This window comes from Phyllostomus discolor, chromosome 4, assembly GCF_004126475.2.
Source record: "Phyllostomus discolor isolate MPI-MPIP mPhyDis1 chromosome 4, mPhyDis1.pri.v3, whole genome shotgun sequence".
NCBI classification, from domain to species: Eukaryota; Metazoa; Chordata; class Mammalia; order Chiroptera; family Phyllostomidae; genus Phyllostomus; species Phyllostomus discolor.
Window position 1 is genome coordinate 91533764 of NC_040906.2, and position 20123 is coordinate 91553886.

Consider the following 20123-nt stretch of genomic DNA (forward strand, 5'->3'; position numbering starts at 1 on the left):
CCCTGGAGCCTTTCAAGCTGCTGCCTCAGTGCTGGAGCTCAGGAGTGAGTCCGAGTAAGGACATGCACAGGCCCTTTAAGAGGAACACCTGAAACTCCAGAAGCCCTCCATCTCACTCAGCCACAATCCCCCATGGTTTTTACATCCGGAAGTTATGGAGACTTCTCTCTGGAACTGGAACCCTAGGCTGGGGGCCTGGTGTAGGCCTAGACCACTTTGCTCTTCAGGGGGAAACTGCAGATAAGATCCCTCCTGATTTGTATCCACCACACGAGTGTGGGACCAGCCTATTCAGCATCTCTGCCCCTCCTGCCTACAGTCTCAATGTGGCTTCTTCTAAGTCCCTAGTTGTAGCACTTCTGTGTAGCTAGATTTCAGGTGGTTCTGAAATGATATTTGTTCTGTAGTTTAGCTGGGTTTTTTTTTTATGTGGTTATAGGAAGATGCTAGTACCTCCTTTACCTACACAGCCATCTTGGCCAGAAGCCAATAATGTATTCTTTTTGACTCCTGAACAAACACTCAGCTATAGAATAAGTTCACTTTTAATATGATTAAGATGTGCCAAATAACAAAAATTCTACAAGGGATTAATCCTTCTAGGGGGATGAATTTTTAATAGGCATCTTCTGTGCTCTCCTATTCCCATACACATGACCTTTATTCTTTGCTTATGGATCGTGGGTGTCAGGCATGAAAACAGGCACTTTCCCAGGACAAGTAGGAACTAAAGATAGCCAATGAGGGAAAACAATACTAACAAACCCTCAGGGGTGAGTATGACCATTAAAAAATAGCACATAAAGGGATGAGTTTCTTGTATCTAAGTCCAGCTCTCAGAGCCTTTCTCTCTTGCCAAAAGTGATCTAACATCTTCCTACATTGCTTGGCTTCAGATTCTTCAAGATTCTTTTTCTTCATTCCATACTTATTCCAGTAATTATGGAAAGAGAAAGCAGTTTATAACACTTGGGAGGAGTCTGACCCAGCATATCAACTTTACTAAGAAAGGACATAATGGTTTTGGCAAGAGAATTTCATTCTGAAATTGTAAAGACATCCTATCCCAGTGGAATTAATTGGCTTGCCAAAAATCAAAGCTGTATAACTTGCTAGGGCAGAGATCTAAGCCAAATGACCAGAGGTGGTACTCCTGGTGCAACTCCACACAGAGGCTTTCAAAAATTCAGATTAGAGAACCTGATCCTGATGTTAGAGTTGGTGGTGTTCCACTTGGATTCATTCATGATGAGCCAGAAAGACAGGGTAAACAAGCAGCCCTGGAAATTTGTCGTCTGGTTGCACAAAATCTCTGTGAAGTATAAGAACAGAAAAACTAATCTTTCTCTTGAATGACAACATCATGAAAAGATTTGTCCTACAAACTGCCTTCTTTGGAATCTGCAGCTGAAACTAAATAAAATGCATTCCTATCATCTTAAAGGGCAAATTGATCTCCCAAGCCATCCAACCTAGCATTTGGTAAATGCCAAATGAGGATGATTGCTGCTGGAAAATTGGGATGGACTTCTTGGAAAGGTTCTATGCTCCCCTTTTCCAATCTTCCTAGTTTTCAAGGGACTGAAATGGTTTAGTTGTGACCTAGCTCAGATTCAAGGAACTTTCAATGGTGTCTCCAGGTCCATTGACCTAACTAAATGTTCTTATTTGCAAAAGAAGATCCTATTTGAAAGGAAGTATAGGTAATTCATCCTTTAAACATGGATTATTATTTATAGACCTTCTATTACACCAAGTAAGTTAAGCTGGGAATTTTTCCACTTGCTTGAAATTCAAGTTATAAATGAACACATATTTGGTAAAAGTGATAAAAGGGTTGAAAAAAGGTGAGTTTTACATGAAACCAAGTGTAGATATTTTCTGAGGATCAAACACCCTTCGAACCTCAGGTTTCATGGGGCCTCCAAGCTGATTTAGTTCAAACCGTACATCTAATTGCTCCAAATAACCTTTGGATAATCTGTTTAGTAGGCAGGCTTCTCTTCCCATTGAGGAACGCAAGTTCATCTGTAGGACATCTATAGTTTACATATTACCCAGAATTCAGCCTTACTCAATAGAGAGAATGCTACCACACTATCTTCGTCTTGGTCATTTAGTTAAAAGAACAGAAAACTGCTCAGTTTAAATCCTTTTTAAAGAGTTTAAGCCCTGGCTGGCGTAGCTCAGTGGATTGAGCGCGGGCTGGGAACCAAAGTGTCCCAGGTTTGATTCCCAGCCAGGGTACATGCCTGGGTTGCAGGCCATAACCCCCAGCAACCGCACATTGATGTTTCTCTCTCTTTCTCTCTCTCTATCTCCCTCCCTTCCCTCTCTAAAAATAAATAAATAAAAAATTAAAAAAAAAAAAAGAGTTTATTGGAGAGAAATATAGGTTTCATGGGAATAGGAAGGCATTCATGGTTTTCCTCTCTTCTCTTTCCTCATTGTTTACAGTCTCTGATTCTCTCTACAATTAGCAACTCTCTACTGCTTTTTCAGCTTCTAGTTATGACTTTTTGGCTCTAATAGAGGACATCTTTTGTAAAAAAAAATATTTATCTTTATTTTTGTCATCATATCCTATCTTCTCTGTGGAGAACCGGCCATGGTATTTGATTTGGCAATGGACCTGATCTGTCCAGAGCCAACAAGGTATGATGAGATTTTTGCAGAGACTTCTGAGATAGGGACCTGAATGGGAGAGCATCTTAGGCTGGAGTTGCCAACACCATCCCACCTCCATGAAGCCCAGACAAATGCCATCACAGCAGATAGAACAAAGGGATGGAAAGAAGCTAAATTGCGATGGCCATTTTTGCAACCTGAATCCCAGCTATACATACTTGCAGCCAGTACTGCTCTTCAGTTTCATGAGCCAGTAACTTTCTTTCTTGCTTAAGTCATTTATGAATCAGGTGTTCTGTCATGCATAACCCCTAAAGTCCCAAACTGATAGAGCTGGGATAGATCAGTAGAATTCCCACTGAGCCAACCCCACTCCTCCACATGACCTTGTGGCTCTAGTTTTCTGATTGGCCTAGTTAGGAAGGACAAAGTTGGGGACAAGCGGAGCTTAACACGGTATGTAGGACTATCCTTTTCAGATCTAAAGGTGGGGCAGAGGGAGATGAAATAATTAACCTCTTGCATTTATATTCATTAATTAGTCTTTGATCTTACAATTAGCCTAATCTTTTTTTCTTCTGTCTTGTCATTAAGGTCATGAACTTCAAAATATAAGGCATAATATGCAGCAATTACTTTCAATTTCATAAATGCTTATTTTTTCATATGCAAGTCTAATGAAAATTTAGAAAATAGTGACTCTATTTCATTGTTATTCTGTTATGGACGTGCTAACAACATTTAAAATTTTTAAAGTATTTCAATTTTAATTTTAAACTTGAATAGAATGGCTTAGAGGTTTAAATTTGTCATATATTAAAATGTATTATCATATTTCATTATGAGAATATTTAACCCAATTCCTTGACTTAAAAATATCTCCATTTTAATGTCATGATGCAAATAATCTTCCCTACACCTCTTCTTTCAAGACATTCAATTTGTTTCATCAAAAAATAATGATATTCAGGCTCTAAACCTATTCCTTAGCCAAGAACTGTACCAGTGAAGTTGTTCATGGCTCCAAATGAAATTTAAAATTGCTTAGGAAGGGCAAGGGCATGATCTTCACATATATGTTTAAGTTCCACATCCAACATTTCATAGAAATGAACCAGGTTCTACCCACCTGTTCCTGTGCTGACATCACAAGCAGTACAGGTGCAGCCTGGGGAAGACAAGGGCTGGGCTCCATCCCAGCTTTTTAAGAGCAGAGTCTCCCTGTGTGACATGGGCAGGTTACACTTGATCTCTATAATCCCATTTCTTCACATATAAAGGACTGACTTTATACTTTTATAATTATATTTACCCCATAGTTTAAATGGGGTTAGTAAATGAAGTGGTATATGTAAAGCATATAATAGATATTCAATGTTATTTACCAGCTGTTATTTAAGGTAACAAATAATTGTCCTTCATAATACAAACATTCATAATTCATGAATGTTTCATTGCCTACTAGTTGTCAACATTGCCATAAATCTTCTATAGCTATAAAATTAAATTACATTTTTTTCATGAATTGAAATGTTAATGCCCCATTAAAGCTACTAAAATGTCCCTTTCTGCCATTAATTGGCATTGTGACCACAGATAAGCACTTAACCAATGTGAGTTTTGCCTCTGCATTTGTAAAATGATAAGGCTGGACAGCCCTAGGTGAATTTAGGGTCCCTTCCAGCTCTACCATTCTTCTCTGTGAATCTCATAATTCAGTTAATTGGCTATGTAATATATATGAATTGGCATGTGATAATTAAATCCTGATTCTAAATGAGTCCATGTTCTTCTCAGAAGAAAAACTGCTGCAATTTAAAACAAGTCTCCCAAACAAATATCAGCCTCAGGAAAAAGAAGACAGAGAAAACAGCACAGGAATTCATATGCTCAGGTTTTGTAACTTGGGAAATCTCTAAAAATTTTATCTCAAAATTTGAAGATAAATGTGGTGACATAAATAGAGTTAAAGAAAAGTGTGTTGCAGGGCATGACAGAAACTTATCCATTAGGTTTACAACTGCTTCACATATAAAGTTCCAAGTCCAAGTTGTCTTAGTTATTAGAAATCCTAATGACTGATATACTTCTCTTTTTCTGAAACTGCAAAACAGACTTGTCTAATTAACCATTCCTTTGCTATTTATTTTGAAACCAGCCGTGCATTCCTTGGCCTCTTCATATACAAATGATGCCAACTCCTATGCAGTTCCACAGAATTCTTATACAGTTCTCATTCTGCCCATTTTTTAAAAATCTTTCAGTTCATTATCTCATAAATGTTGGACATTTCAGAAATAATCATCCCATCAGAAAGAGGTGTCTACATGTTTGTCCGTAAGGCACTGGAGAAAAAATTCAAAATATGCCATCACACAAAATTAGAAAAAATGGTACACAATTAAATTTCTAAAGGACATAGATAGCAACAGAAGAAAATGCTGCACGTGAAGAGCCCTGATTCCCTCTGACAGATGGCAGGCAGTGCACACTGCTGGCTGGGCAGTGCTTAGGGGCTTGCTCTATTGCAAATGCAGAAACAATAAAACTGTTTATTGATTTTTTAAAGAGATCTGTAATTAAGTGTGGCATTCTAACAGATAAAGGTGTACCAAGGCACACAGACAGGCTTTAAGGGGTCTTCAACTGAGATACTATTAAATTGATACAAATGTCATTCCTAGAATGGCAAAACTTAAAGAACTCTAACTTGTCTGTGTATGTGCATTTGTGTTTTTACATCTGTGAGTACAAAACATGTGCACAATTAGATCTAAAGTTTTAAGTGGTGTGTGCCCACCTGAAATTTTGTTGAGTTTAGAAAAGCAAAGGTCACAACTCTTACATTCAGTTGCTGTGCGCAAGCCAGAAAAATACCTGTCAAGACCCAGGTCTTACTGTTAAGGTTGGAGTTGAGCAATGCCCTCCAAATGCCTTCAAGTCAACATTAGCTATGACAGAAGCAAGACTATTATTTAACAGTAGCAGCAAATGTCAAAAACAAACTGTGCCTGGCGTTTTGACAAGGCACTATTGAAAGAAAACCACTTTTTCAGCACTTGTGTAACCAAGGAGGAGAACTTGACAATTAATATCCCGAGGTCTCGTAATAGGATTTACAGGCTGCTTGGTGGTTTCCTCCTGATACATGTGAAAGCGGTAGGCAAGTGGCGGGAATCCGAAAAGCTGAAGTCTGAAGAAAAGAACTGATACATTAGAAATCAGGTATCTTATGGCTAATTAAAATGTAACTCTTCATTAGGAAACTGCACTCTCACAGAGGTAACATTGTAAAGTATGAGAACAGAGCCATCATCCCTAGGCAAAAATAAGATACTAACAAAACCTAGCTCCTATTTCCCATGTCCTTCCTTTCCTCTGGTGTCTTCATGCCATCCTGTAGCACCTTGCCTTTCCCTTCCTGGAAAACACCCCAGCAGCACCTGGCCAAATCTCCAAACCACCAATCAATTGCTCAACGTAAAAACTAGCCAGTTTGCTGCCCTACTTCCTTAGGGACCTGCTCTGTTAACTAATCCTGAAGAAGCTGTGGATAGCGGATTCATACATTAAGCTTCCTTTCATTTTGACTGAGTCATTAGAAAAGTACCCTAATGCAAAGGAAATGTTAATGCACTGCCTCTTACCCATACTCTGAAGTGAAGAGGGAAATAAAAGGAACTAATATTTCACTGATGTCCATTTACATACTGCATTTAATGTTAACAGGCCTCAAAGAAAACTGGTAGTGTATCTCCATTTTACAGATGAAAAACTGAAGGTTAGAAAGCTTGGGAGACTTCTGTAGGGCCTCAGTGTTCAAGTCTAGGGTTGTCTAATCTCAGTGCTCTTTCCTGACTCTGCTACACTTCAGGACCACATCATCATCAGCCACAGAACATTATTTTTCAGTGAAAGTGTGATAATTATGTTAATGGGAATGTGATGAACTGTGGTAGTGCAACAGTCTCAGTTTGCAGGCTTCCTAAATTTTAGGCACCCTGCCTAAGTGGAAGCATATCTGCTTCTAGGCTTCATGGAAGTCATTTAAATCCCCAAAGAGAAGTAAAGTCTGTTAAGTCCTACCTCCCACCACTTTCTCCCCTGCAATCTTCACTACTTCCAGACTGGACCACAGATTCTTCAGTACTTTTACCTGTCTTCGTGGTTTTCCTGTCCATCCCATGCCAAAGAGAAATGCCCTTAGGTCCTCAAGCTGAGTCTGACTTTTCCTTCAAACCCTGTCAAGTACCTGTGCCCAACCTTTCAGAGGCCTTTCCTGCCCACACTAGCATCTGTTCTTCCTCTTACAGAGAGTACCATCTATACAACCCATTTGCATGGATCCCACAAGGCCCGTACTTATGTATTACAGGGCACATCAAAAACTATACCAACCAGCACAATAATTCACAGATTTCTCTCACATTGAACTTTTTAAAAGGTCAGAAATCAAACCTGTTCAAAAAATTTATCTCCTTCTGTTCTGTCAGATTTCCATATGGGACTGTGCCTGTGGAGGCTGCAGCGGAACATCTGTTACTGGGAGGCTCAAGGTCCAAGTCCAGGCATCACTGAGGGCTGAAGTCATTAGGCTATTTCTAAAAGGGCTTATATTAACTTTCAAAAGAACCCAGATTCCAGAGTGAAGTAACATATTAAACATGTGTCTATGAAGTCAAGTGTGCATTCACATCAGCAACACCTACAGTGCCAAGTCAACTTTAGTTGAAATGATGGCTTTAGAAATCTGTTGGAAATGCATATAAAGAACCACTTGCAGGAACTTGCAGACAGTACAGTGTGGTAGAAAGTCCTAGGCCTTTACAGTGAAGTCAGAACAGGGTTTGAAACATGGTCCTGCCATTCAGGGAAACGTGGACATGGCAGCTGTAAACTGGCCAACATCTGCAGGTGTGTGGTGAAGATGTTCATGGGAGACACAAAGGCAAAGCTTGAATCATTCCTGCCCCCTCACTTCTCCTTTCAGATGATGAAAAAAGACAAAAGCAAACACTTTTCTTCTTTCCCACATTTCAAGGAATTGAATAGAGTTTATATTTTATGTATTTTAAAGACTGTACTTTTAATTTACCACCAAAAACAATGTTTTATTTTCTTATAGTTGTGTTCACTATGAATCACCTAGGAAGAAAAATATTCTAGTAGTAAAAAGAGTGCTACAAAACACTACTCCAACTGTGTTAGACATTACCAGTGATCACCTGTACTTGGTTGGTGCTTCTGCCCCTTGGGGGAGGCCTCACACATCCCAGTCCCCTTGCAGTTAGTTGGGGCCATAGGACCAGGACTAATCCTAATAAACTTGTAAGGATCACTAGTTTATTTTTTCTGGGATAAAAAGCTGAACCTGACTTAACGTCATTATGTATTTTATATATAACTTGAAAAGAGCTGCTTCAACATATACTGCCCTGCTTTCTCTTGCACAGGCATATTGACACACACTAGGTCTCAGACATAGAAAATTCCACTAAGACCTGTCTTTACATACATCTTTAAACTTTATCTGCTGTTTGTCAGTCTGCAGGCTTCCCAGGCCGAGTGGCAGAGACTGCACTGCAGCTGCATCCAACTGATCCTAAGATGAAGGGGGAGCACTTTGTCTTTCTATAATGTCCTGCTGGAAATTCTCAAGCTTTTATAAAAGCAGAAAGACTTGTTTCAAAACAGAACTGCTGCCATCATACTTTGGTTGAGCAGACATTCCTGGAAAATCTAGGAGTGACATATGATGACTATAAAGAGAATAAAATGAGTTTTGTTCAATAGCAGAAATTCCCAGGTAATGTATTTTAGAAACTTTTCTTCTAAAACAAACAGATGCAGCCCTTGAATTCTTTCTTTCCTCTGTCTACTCAATTGCTCACCACAGTGAATCAGTCCATGATCACATTTTCCTAAAGAAGTGTTTCTGGAAGAAACAAATCTTGAAAATGAACAATCTCATGGAAACACAGTAGAGCTGGATGAATTTGTCCTCAGAACCGTAATAAAACAGGACTGTTTTTAAAAGGTAATACTTTTCTTAACAGGATGTTCATTACTTTTGAAACACACCTTTGGGGAGGCCACAGCACATTAGCAGTCACAAACCCTAGCATGGGAAAGCAGAATAGGACACAGTTGCACCAGCACACAATTTCAATGTGGAATCAAAACTGCCCCTGATTGATGAAAATCCTCAGAGGCAGTAACCAGAAAAATGGTGAGAGGGAAAATTGTCCATATATGGTGATCATTTTGACACGGGGCTCATCAATAGCCCAGTCTTTCCCAGGCACATCATTATCTATCAAATCTGCCAAATCTGATACTTAACAATATTGTCTTCAGAACAGTTGACATACCCTGGAAAGTCTGTCTTACAAATCACAAAGAAAAATGACAGGTTTCACAGATTTCATCAGTGATAAAAAAGAAAAGAGGCATACATAAAAAACAGATTCTAGTACACTATCCTTTCTGGCACAATGAACTCAATGAACTAAATGTATTTCAAGGGAGAAAAATCTCTATGCCCCAATTTTTACTGAAACCAAGTAAGAAGCCACAGACTTCATCTATTTACTTCAGCTCTCAACTAAATTATGTTTTTGAAATGTAAAGACAAATGATCAGGCAGATGACATGACTATGTGGTATACAATAATGGTGGGGAAGGTTGAATCAGGGCAACAGACTAGTCAAGCTACAGCTCCTGTCTCCTTCCCAAATCCATGGAAATAACAAGAAAATAGATTTTTAAAAAGAAAAGAAATCCACAACTATTCTGCCAAATAAGGACAAGTATCCTCCATTGATGTGACACCACAAGAAATCCCTGAAAGCAAAAAAACATTGAGAGTAGATAGATGGAGAGAAGCTGAAACCCAAAACACTCAGGAGAAGACTTGCTAAATATGAAACCAGGGACATTCAAAGCTCAGAGGTGGTTGATACCCAGAGCTGGAAATGACAAAAACAAATGATCTGACAGGTTTGAGCAGCCTCCTGCAGAAGCAGCTATCTGGTCAACCCCTCAGACTTCCACTGACCCACCTTGGACTCAGTAGACAACACAGCATCTACCTGCAGAGGCGAGTGTAAGTGTGAGCATTAGGTCAGAGGGGCATGGCAGTGTGCCCAGAGCAAATCAGGGAGCCTTCACATCCAGAGATAAGGCTGGTCAGGTTCATCTTTCCCTTCCCTACAATCATTCTTTAAAAGAGTGTAGAAATTTAGAAGAATTAATATCCTCAGAAAATACAAGAATGACAACACACTTCCACATTCATACATAAAAGAGATCTTAGAAATTAAAACTGTGATCAATGAAATTAAAAATTCAACTGATGGTCTGAACACTGAATGGATATAGTTGAAGAGCAACTTCTGGAGCCAGAAGATCCACTTAAGTAAACCCCAGAATGTAGCACAACAGAGAAAAGCTAAGGGATACATAGAAAACACAAAAGGTCAAAGATCTCTTGAATCAAGAAATTTGGGGGGGGGGGGGGGGGGGGGGGGGAACAAAGGAATAATAAAAGCAAAGACAAATTTAATTGCCCAGAATTAAAGAAATATCTGAACAAACAGGATTAATGGGAAAAGATCCACTCCTAAACAATCTATGGGAAAATTTCAGAACACCTAGCACAATGAAAAAAATACTAAAAATAAATAAAAGGAGGTGAATAGAAGCTCTAATTAAAACCCCAATACAGGCATACCTTGTTTTATTGTACTTCACTTTATTGTGCTTCACAGATGCTGTGTTTTCAACAATAATGAGGCAAGACCCTCTACCAGCAAAAAGATTATGACTTGCTGAAGGGTCAAATGGTTAGCAATTTTTTTAGCAATAAAAATTTAGCATTTTTAAAGTAAGGCATGTGCTTTTTTTATACATAATGCTATTGCACACTTAACAGATTACAGTCTAGTATAAACATAACTTTTATAGGCACTGAGAAAACAAAATATTCACATGACTCTCTCTGTGATACTGGCTTTATTATGGTGGTTGGGAACCAAACCCATCCCGTCTCCAAGGTATGCCTACACAATCAAGGCAGCTGGATAAGTATTTCATTTAAATGGTCATAGATGAGACCCTTCCATCTGACCTGTGGATCATTCCAAGAAATACTGGTACTGGTATTCACAGTTAGTAATACAGGCCTTTGAACTCTACTCCACTGCTGTTCATCTCCACCCACTTCAGTAAACTATAAAAACAGTTATGACCACTCCCTGGACCTCAAGATCTGGAAATGTTGCACTGAATTCCTCTGTAACTATAGAACTCCAAACCTATCACCCTTCCTATTAAAGAGGGTTTTAATCTTAAGACTTGCTGTCCTTTTACCTCACCCTATTCTGTCATGCTGTCAGGTCATCTCTGCTGAGTCAACTTCCTTCTCCAATTTTCCTGAATCCCACAATAAATCTCTTGATCTTCAGTTGGATCCTCCATTAATTTTTCACATAGTTTTGTGCCACATCACCAATGAATGAATCCCCAACTACAACCAATCTACTTCAACACAACTGGCCTAAATTCCTCAGCTACTGAGCCCACTTCGATGGGCATAGTCATGTCAATTGGCTCCAAACTGATCTGATCTCTAGTTTCACCTGGGTCCCCGATGGCCTCAAAACTGTCTGGCGATTCTTTCATCTCTAGTCATTTCCTGTGTCCCTTCTTCACAGATGTTGTCCAAATCTCCACCATTCTTTCAAAATCTCTAGCTGCCTCCAGTTCCTCTCACTCACAATAAATGACTTAGTATATTGTCAGACTTTTCTTAAATATATTTTGTAAGCTATTAATTTATAATATTTTAAATGTTAAGGTAAAACAGGTTAAAAAAAGCATTTTCAACGTAAAACATCAGATACTGATGCGGATCCTAGCTGGCAGGATCTGTGCATTGTGGCCACGGGACAAATACACACAGACTACAGAAATCCTGTGGAGAAAAAGGGACGGCATGACCACTCTCAGAGAGAGAGAGAGAGAGAGAGAGAGAGAGCAAGAGGGCCCCAGCCCACGCCTGGACAGGCCTCTATTGCTTCTCTGGGTACATTACATGGAGGGTAGTCCTCATTGACTATGCACAGGTTCCTACAGGTGATTACCTTTCACCGATAATAAAGGAAGGAATGTTGCTAATTACATCAAAGAGAAGGATGTTGCATACCAAGGGGAAAAGTGGTTGAACCGGTCACACTCCATACTTGGAAGGTTTAACACAGACTTTAGGAAGTTACAATAAGCACCTGCTGCCTCAGTTCAGGGTGAGGGAGTTTTAGCAAAAGCAAGCCTCATAACAGCTTAGGTACAATGCAGGCCTGATTCCCCAAGTGAAAACCTCTCCATGGGTGTGGTCCTGTGTGCTACTCACTCCCTACTGGTTCTCCACATGGGTGCTGAGCTACATTTCCACACCATGGGAAATGGTTCCCTACAAGATATTACTTCCTTTATCTCTAAGGTTAATTATTTCTTCCAACTGCACTTCATACTACCAATTAGCCTTTGCATGAAACTCTCTCCTGCCTTAGCTTTATTCATAGCACTCTTGTTTTCCCTCCTACTTCTGAACACACCTCCTTTATTTCCTTCACCAGTTCCTCTGCCAACAAGCCAGTATGCCTCAGATCTCATCTCTTTTCACTGTAACATGCTCCCTACATGATCTCATTCACTCCTAGAGCTTCATTTATATCTGCCAAATGCTGATAACTCAAATATCCAACTCATTATGACTCATCTTTACCAGATGTCTCCTACCTATCTCAACTTCAACATAAACTCAACTCAGTAACTTTACCCATTCACCTACTTCTCTGCATACTTCTTTTGGCTTTTATGGAAATACCACCTATCTACTTTCCCAAGAAAGAAAAATTAAGTTACCTTTGATACTTCTTCATCCTTAACCTTCACATTCAAGTCACCAAGTTCAGATGATTCAATCCAAAATTTAGCTCAATGTGTCTCACTCTTCATTTCCAAAGTCACTACTCTCTCACCCTCCACCTTCTCTTACATGTATCTACACCAGTAATTGGCAACGTGAACTGCACATTAGGATCACCTGGGGAACTTCTAAAACTCCGAACACTCAGGACACACTCTAGATCAATCGCATGAGAGTCTCTGGGGATTTGAGCCAGGCATCAGAGTATCTATATACGTTCCTATATGATTCCAATATGCAGCCGGATTTAAGAATCTTCCCAAATTGAAGACATGAGTCCACAGATTGAAAATGCATACCAAATACCAAGCAAGAAAATTAAAAACAAACCTATAATTTAAAGTGGAAATGAGAAACCTTGGGAATAAAAAGAAAATCATATAAAGTTCCTGGAGAGAAAAGAAAAACTGTCTACAAAGGGAAGAAAATCACACCAATAGTAGACTTGATATCTGTAACATTAAATGACAAGACAAAGATTTAAAAATCTTCAAAGTGATGGCAGTAGAGAGGACACTGTGAACCTAGAATTCTATGGTCTGCTAAGCTGTTCCTCAAGAGTGAAATACCAGACTTCTGGCCAAGATGGAGATGTAGGTAGACACACTGTGCCTCCCTGCACAACCAAAATAAGGACAATAATTTAGAAACAAAAAACAACCAGTACTGACAGAAAATTGAACTGTATGGAAGTCCAACAACCAAGGAGTTAAAGTAGACACATTCATCCAGAGCGGTAGGAGGGGCAAAGTTGGGCGGCCAGGCTGAGAGGGGTCTCGGCAAAGCAATAGCTGGCGGACCCCGGGTGCACAAGGCAGCAGCTGGCGGACCAGTGAGGTGTTGGATTGTGGAGGAGTGCTGCGCACAAGGAGGCTGGCGGACCAGGCAGTCCCACATTCATGCCCAGATAAACCAGGCGAAACTGGGGAGCAAGACAGACCACATAACCCAGGGTCCCAGCGTGGGCAAATAAAGCCTCAAAACACCAACTAAAAACACCTGTGGGGGTTGAGGTGCTGGGAGAAACTCCCAGCCTCACACTGGAGAGACCCAAAGGGTCCTAGAACGTACACAAACCCACCCACATGGGAATCAGCACCAGAAGGGCCCAATTTGCTTGGGGAAAGCGGGGGAAGTGACTAAAATCTGGCAGAGAGTGGAGCAAGTGCCACTGTTCCCTGTTGGATCCCTGCCCCACATTTATCACAACATAGTGACCTGGGTTTCCCTGCCCAGGTGAACACCTAAGGCTCCACCCTTCATTACATAACAGGCATGTTGAGACAAAAAAAAAAAATAGCTCAAATGAAAGAACAGATCAAAGCTCCAGAAAAAAATATAACTAAGTGATGAAGAGATAGCCAACCTATCAGATGCACAGTTCAAAACACTGGTAATCAGGATGCTCACAGAATTGGCTGAATTTGGTTGCAAATTAGATGAAAAAGTGAAGGCTATGCTAAGTGAAATAAAGGAAAATGTACAGGGAACCAACAGTGATGGGAAGGAAACTGTGACTCAAATCAATGGAGTAGACCAGAAGGAAGAAAGAAACACCTAATCAGAAAAGAATGAAGAAACAAGAATTTAAAAAAATGAGGAGAGGCTTAGGAACCTCCAGGACATCTTTAAACATTCCAATGTCTGAATTATAAGGGTACCAGAAGGAGAAGAGGAAGAGCAACAAGTGGAAAAGTTATTTGAACAAATAATAAAGGAGAACTTCCCCAATCTGGCTAAGGAAATAGACGTCCAGGAAGTCCAGGAACCTTAGAGAGTCCCAAAGTTGGACCCAAGGAGGAACACACCAAGGCACATCATAATTACATTACTCAAGATTAAAATGAAGCAGAGAATCCTAGAAGCAGCAAGAGATAGGGGGACAGTAACCTACAAAGGAGGTTCCCATCAGACTGTCAGCTGATTTCTCAAAAGAGACTTTGCAGGCAAGAAGGGGCTGGAAAGAAGTATTCCAAGTAATGAAAGGCAAGGACCTCCATCTAAGATTGCTCTATCCAGCAAAGCTTTCATTTAGAATGGAAGGGCAGATAAAGTGCTTCTCAGATAAGGTCAAGTTAAAGGAGCTCATCATCACTAAGCCCTTATTTTATGAAATGTTAAAGGGACTTATCTAAGAAAAAGACAAAAAACATGTATAGTAAAATGACAGCAAACTCACAATTATTAACAACCACACCGAAAACAAAACCAAACTAAGCAAACAACTAGAACAGGAACAGAACCATAGAAATGGAGATCACATGGAGGGTTAGCAACAGGGGAGTGGGAGGAGGAGAGAAGGGGAAAAGGTATAGAGAATAAGTAGCATAGAAGGTAGGTAGAAAATAGACAGGGGGAGGGCAAGAATAGTATGGGAAATGTAGAAGCTAAAGAACGTACAAGTATGACACATGGCCATGAACTAAAGGAGGGGAATGTGGGTGGGAGGGGGTGTGCAGGGTGGAGGGGAGTGAAGGGGGGAAAATGGGACAACTGCATAATCAATAAAATATATTTAAAAAAATAAAAATAAAAAAGAATGAAATACTGTATTTTGCCATGTACAATGTGCACCCACATTTTTATGTGCATTATATACAGGATATCTATTACTTCACCCACGGTAGGTAATCATTACACCCATGTATAATGGGCACCCTTATTTTTCCCTCAAAAATTTGGGCAAAAAAGTGAGCATTATACATGGTAAAATATGGTAGACTTTTTCAGACACATGAACATAAGACTCTACTGTTCAAAGACCACCACTGAAAGAATTGCCTTACAAATAATATACTTCATTATGCAGGTGAGCTAGCCAAGAAAACCAGAGAGGTATTTAAAAATGTTGAACAAGTCTAGATTCTATCTAGAAAATGCAAGATGTGTGAAGTCTATGCACCACTTAGGTTTCAACATTAAAGATGTTAAAATAGTTCAGCTCAATATTTTATAAGAAAGTATTAGCAGGGTTCTGGCTAGTTAATTTTAATTGTATTCTTGTGTTTTTGTAGAATTTAGTCTCAGTTCCAACCCCTGAATTTCTATTACTTTAAAATAATAAAATCAAGAAATCACTGCCAATGTAACAACATTAAAACATTTTACTACTTACTTTCACTGCAAAATAAAGATGTAATATATTTATACATTTATCAAAATATCAAAACAATTTTGTGATATTTTCATGCTTTCTAGATAATCTGAAAATAATTTAAGAACACTCAAAATGACATCATTCAATTCCTGTAATGCTAAACTTAATATCCTTTCATATCTTAGTAAATTCAACCATACATGTTAATATCAATTAAATTAATCCTCAGGACTATATTCTATGACTTAACATGAAAAAGAAAAAATGACTCTTAACCAAGAATATAATTATATATTTAATGTACTTTGCTTTTAACAGCAATTTTCAAAGTAAACACATCATAGACCTTATAACTTATTAAAGATTTATAGTGCTTACAAAGTTGATTCTAAAAATATACCTTATTTGGTCTAAATGAATAACATTATCTGGAAGACAGAATAATAAATTACAGCAATATGTTTATCACCACTATAGTCTTGAATGTATACATATATTCAATATAAAATGCTCTTAGGACTTTAACACTTTCAGCCTTAAAATGTAAAAAGCACATTAAAGTTTGGCATACAAGACCTCAGTCTGACAGCATTGGTTTTAAAACCAAAAAACGAATACACAGTTAACACATTAAGAGAACATAGGTACATAACATCCAAATACACATATATATTCTCTCTCACTCAATTCAGCACATACACACACAAACACACACAGAGTAAGCAGATTTCATTCACCCTTGTGTATCTGATAATTGCCATCAATTTCAAAAATAAAAAGTGGGGAAAATTAATTAAAAATACGTTCAAACATATTTAAATGACTCTAGTTGTTTAAAAGATAAGCACAAAATTGTTATCAAGATTTCTAACGTGTGCCATCTCAATACATTCTTAAACTGGTTTGAACTACCCACTAATGGGCATAGGAATACATAAGAAATTATGTGCTCATCCATTCCCCAGATGGCATTCCTCTACAACCTGTCACATGAGGCAGCCCAACCAAAGTTATTTAATTTATGCAAACCAACAGATTTTACAATCTATTGAACAGAACTCAATAGAATTAGAAACTTCATCTAGATCTGTTTGGAGGTTTTTAGGTGTTCCTTGTGCAAAAGCCGCAGGTTTCTATATTGCAAATGACAGTTATGACTTAACACTTTGTAGCACTGAATTAGGTCTTTGTATTTCTAAAACTAAATTCCCCAGAGGTCCTTAGTTTTAATTATATATGTTAGGTTTAGACTAAAAACAATTTAATGCTGATAGCCTTTCCCACTTATCACTTTTACCTCCAATAAAATCTGTCAAAAGAAGAATTACTCTCTGAACTCTCTCCAGTAATGCAAGTTTGAAAAATGTTCTATGGAAGTTCATTTGTATCACATTTTAATTAAAACATCCAAAGTTCTCTGAAACAACATTAAAATACAGGGTAGGGTAAAAGTAGGTTTACAGTTGCAAGCATGTGAAACACAGTTGTTCTTGTATTATTTATTATATTATTTTCCATATGAACAACTGTAAACCTACTTTTGCCCCACCCTGTGGACACTAACTAGGGCATTCATACTCATACTGTTATGATAAACAGGCACAACAGTAAGCGAAGAGAATATACCAGCTTTCCATTTCCTTTTTTTTCTTTTTTTGGCTTTCCTCTTGTTTTATTACACTAAGTTTATAAATTGTTCAAAGCATTCTTATACTCTGATTGACAGTAACAGAATATTTTGGCACATCAACATTGCGATACAATATATGGTATGTTTAAAAAATTAGTTAAGAATTTCATTTATTAATCTACATTTTTAATGTAGTGCATATATATTTTACAATTATTTAAGTCAAATACATAAAGGTTTGTAACTGATTTACAGATGAAGCAATCACAGATTGCAGTAATATATGCATATATGTGTGTGTGTGTATATATATATATATATATATATATATATATATATATATAAAATCAAGGTAAAAACTGCATCCTAGCAATTTTAGAGTCCATAGTTTCATTGGTATATATCATTTACATGCCCTTTTCGACTTGTTTTTCTGTACAAAAAACACATTTTTGCCTTCTTCATTCCTGATGAGATTTTTCTGCGATAACTTTACATTCATACTGTAAAATTGAAAAGGTTAAAAGGTTAACAAATAAAGGTTTATTTTGAATAGCAATTTAAACTAAAAATTTTAAAAAATTAATGTTATTAATCTATGCTCACTTTATTCCCCAAAGACTATCAGAGTTACACAACTATAAGGATTAAATGACAAATGTGACAGGGCAAAAAAAAAAATCACATTCTAGAAGTGAAAGTGCCATAGCCAAAAGCAGAAGATGAAGTTTCTGCATTACAAGCAAATAGTGACAGTTTATGATTCAGATGAGTTCTAGAATATGAAAGTAGGTTTCTTTGAGTGCTCAGTAAGGTCAATCAGTGAAGGAAAGGTTATGAACTTAAGGACAAGACTTATACAGTGAATTCAGATAATTTATTTTCAAATCACTTTACAATTTAAAGGAAAATATCTATTACATTAACAAAAGTTTCTATTCAAAGCAATACTTTAAAAGTACAACTATAAAAATGTACACCCACAATTCAAAATAAAGGGAACAGGTATACTTAGAATAATTGGGTACTTGGATTATCAAAAAGAAAGTAACATACACTACCCAATTCCCCTACTCAATAAAATGGTAAAAGTCACACCACTTATTCTGGAAACTGATGTGGCTGCTGAATGCTACTGCCCAACCTTTGCCACTCATGATTGGGGTTGTAAATAATGTCCTTTCTTTTTCAACTAAAATGATGAAACATCTTGATTTGCTGGAGATAGTTCTAATTTATATTATTGTTGCAATGTCATTATTAATAGAGCCTCTTTTCACTTTTAAAATTGTTCCCTTTTGAGGAGTAGAAACCTATAAAATTAGTTTAAAAAAGAGGGGAAATAAATCATATCACCCTATTCATAATCCATTTTAGCTTTCCTTTCCAGTGGTTCCTTCAACTTTTAATACACTTGTGACTAAATTCTTCTAAATGGCTTATTTCAGTGGAATTGCAGAGAGAAATCAAAGAATGCTGTCTTCACAAATTGCTTTCCCTTAAAAAGTGACTATCATTTAAAGAAAACTTGTCTTACATCTCAATAAAAGTGATTAAATAAGCATTAGCTTACCATTGCCAGTTGTCGGCCAATGTTTCCCATTGTTATACCTCCAGCAAAAAATATACATGGTAACCAAGAACGAACATAAAGAAAATCTGGAGATGTATATCTAAAATAATAGAAATGTTTTTAACATTAATAAATGTATAATGACATTTATTAAAATAATTACAATAAAAATAAGTTACTTTTCAGATTAATCTGGCTAAACCAATTTTAACATCTCAATTCTGAATTCAGTTATCACTGATCTCTTTTACCAAACAAGCACCAAAAAGAATACTTACTGATAAACACCATTGTAGACTAGCAGTTGAGTGACCAATGTTGCCAAAAAAGCAATTCCTACTCCAAGGCCAAAACCAGTTCTAGATCTATCAAAAGTCCACCACAGTCCAATGGATAGTGCAGCCAATGTGAGAGACAACTGTATGTTGTTATCAAAGTCCACTTTCTGAGGTCATGTTAAAGAGTCATCTTAAAATTTATAACCAAATAATTTAAACCATTCATTTCTCAAAATAAGAGATGTTACTGTTAAAAGGAAATTAATTGCTTATTCTACAGTGCATTCAGTCTTTTGATACAATGTCTGAGATTAGATGGGATTAAAATGGTCTCTCATATTTATTAAAGACACACAGAGGGCATAGCATTTCATTAACAGATCCTACCAACCTGTAATTCCTAAAACAAAACAAAAACACTCTATACACACCGCCAATTATAAGAGCAGATTCATTATTTGAGAACTGCTTTCTTTGCATGTGTTACCAGGAAGCCTGAGAACACAAGTTCTGCTAAAGAAACACGCTTTTGCTAAAAAGAAAACCAATATTACTTCTCAAACAGGCTGAGAATTAGTTGAGAAACAGGAATTTGAAAATAGAAGAGCTGACAGCTATTTAACAGGGTCTACATTCTCTATATGATTTACTGACAGACACATTTTATAATAATGCAGTTTGGAAACAAGAGTACCAAGGACACAGTATCCCTTTCTATTATGTCAACTGCTCTAGTTTTAATTTGTTGAGGATAAAGCCTTGAAGCGAACATTATCTTGCAACCTGTCAAATTAGTTTGGTGCCTGAGACATTCTGGTATAGGACAGTTTGCTCAAATGATGTTTTATTTCCATCACCTACTTAAGCACTATTTCACAAATGTACAGCCCTTTTATATTCCAAAATCTCTGAGCAAAACGAAGCTTTA

The 20123-nt window shown here is 37.6% G+C and overlaps 1 protein-coding gene across 7 annotated transcripts in view; it reads right to left on the reverse strand.

Annotated features, from left to right (window-relative positions):
* Window positions 1-15996: 15996 nt before the first annotated feature.
* The window catches only part of INSIG2 (insulin induced gene 2), a 28042-nt gene continuing 23915 nt past the window's right edge, over window positions 15997-20123 (reverse strand). For all 7 annotated transcript variants that reach the window (XM_028533484.2, XM_036023631.1, XM_036023634.1 and 4 more), the window contains 3 exons: window positions 19196-19362; window positions 18918-19017; window positions 15997-17847 (listed from right to left, as the gene is read on the reverse strand). In XM_028533484.2, coding sequence (XP_028389285.1) covers window positions 17806-17847; window positions 18918-19017; window positions 19196-19362 — 309 coding nt within the window. In that variant the 3' untranslated portion in view covers window positions 15997-17805. The remainder of the gene's footprint in view (window positions 17848-18917; window positions 19018-19195; window positions 19363-20123) is intronic.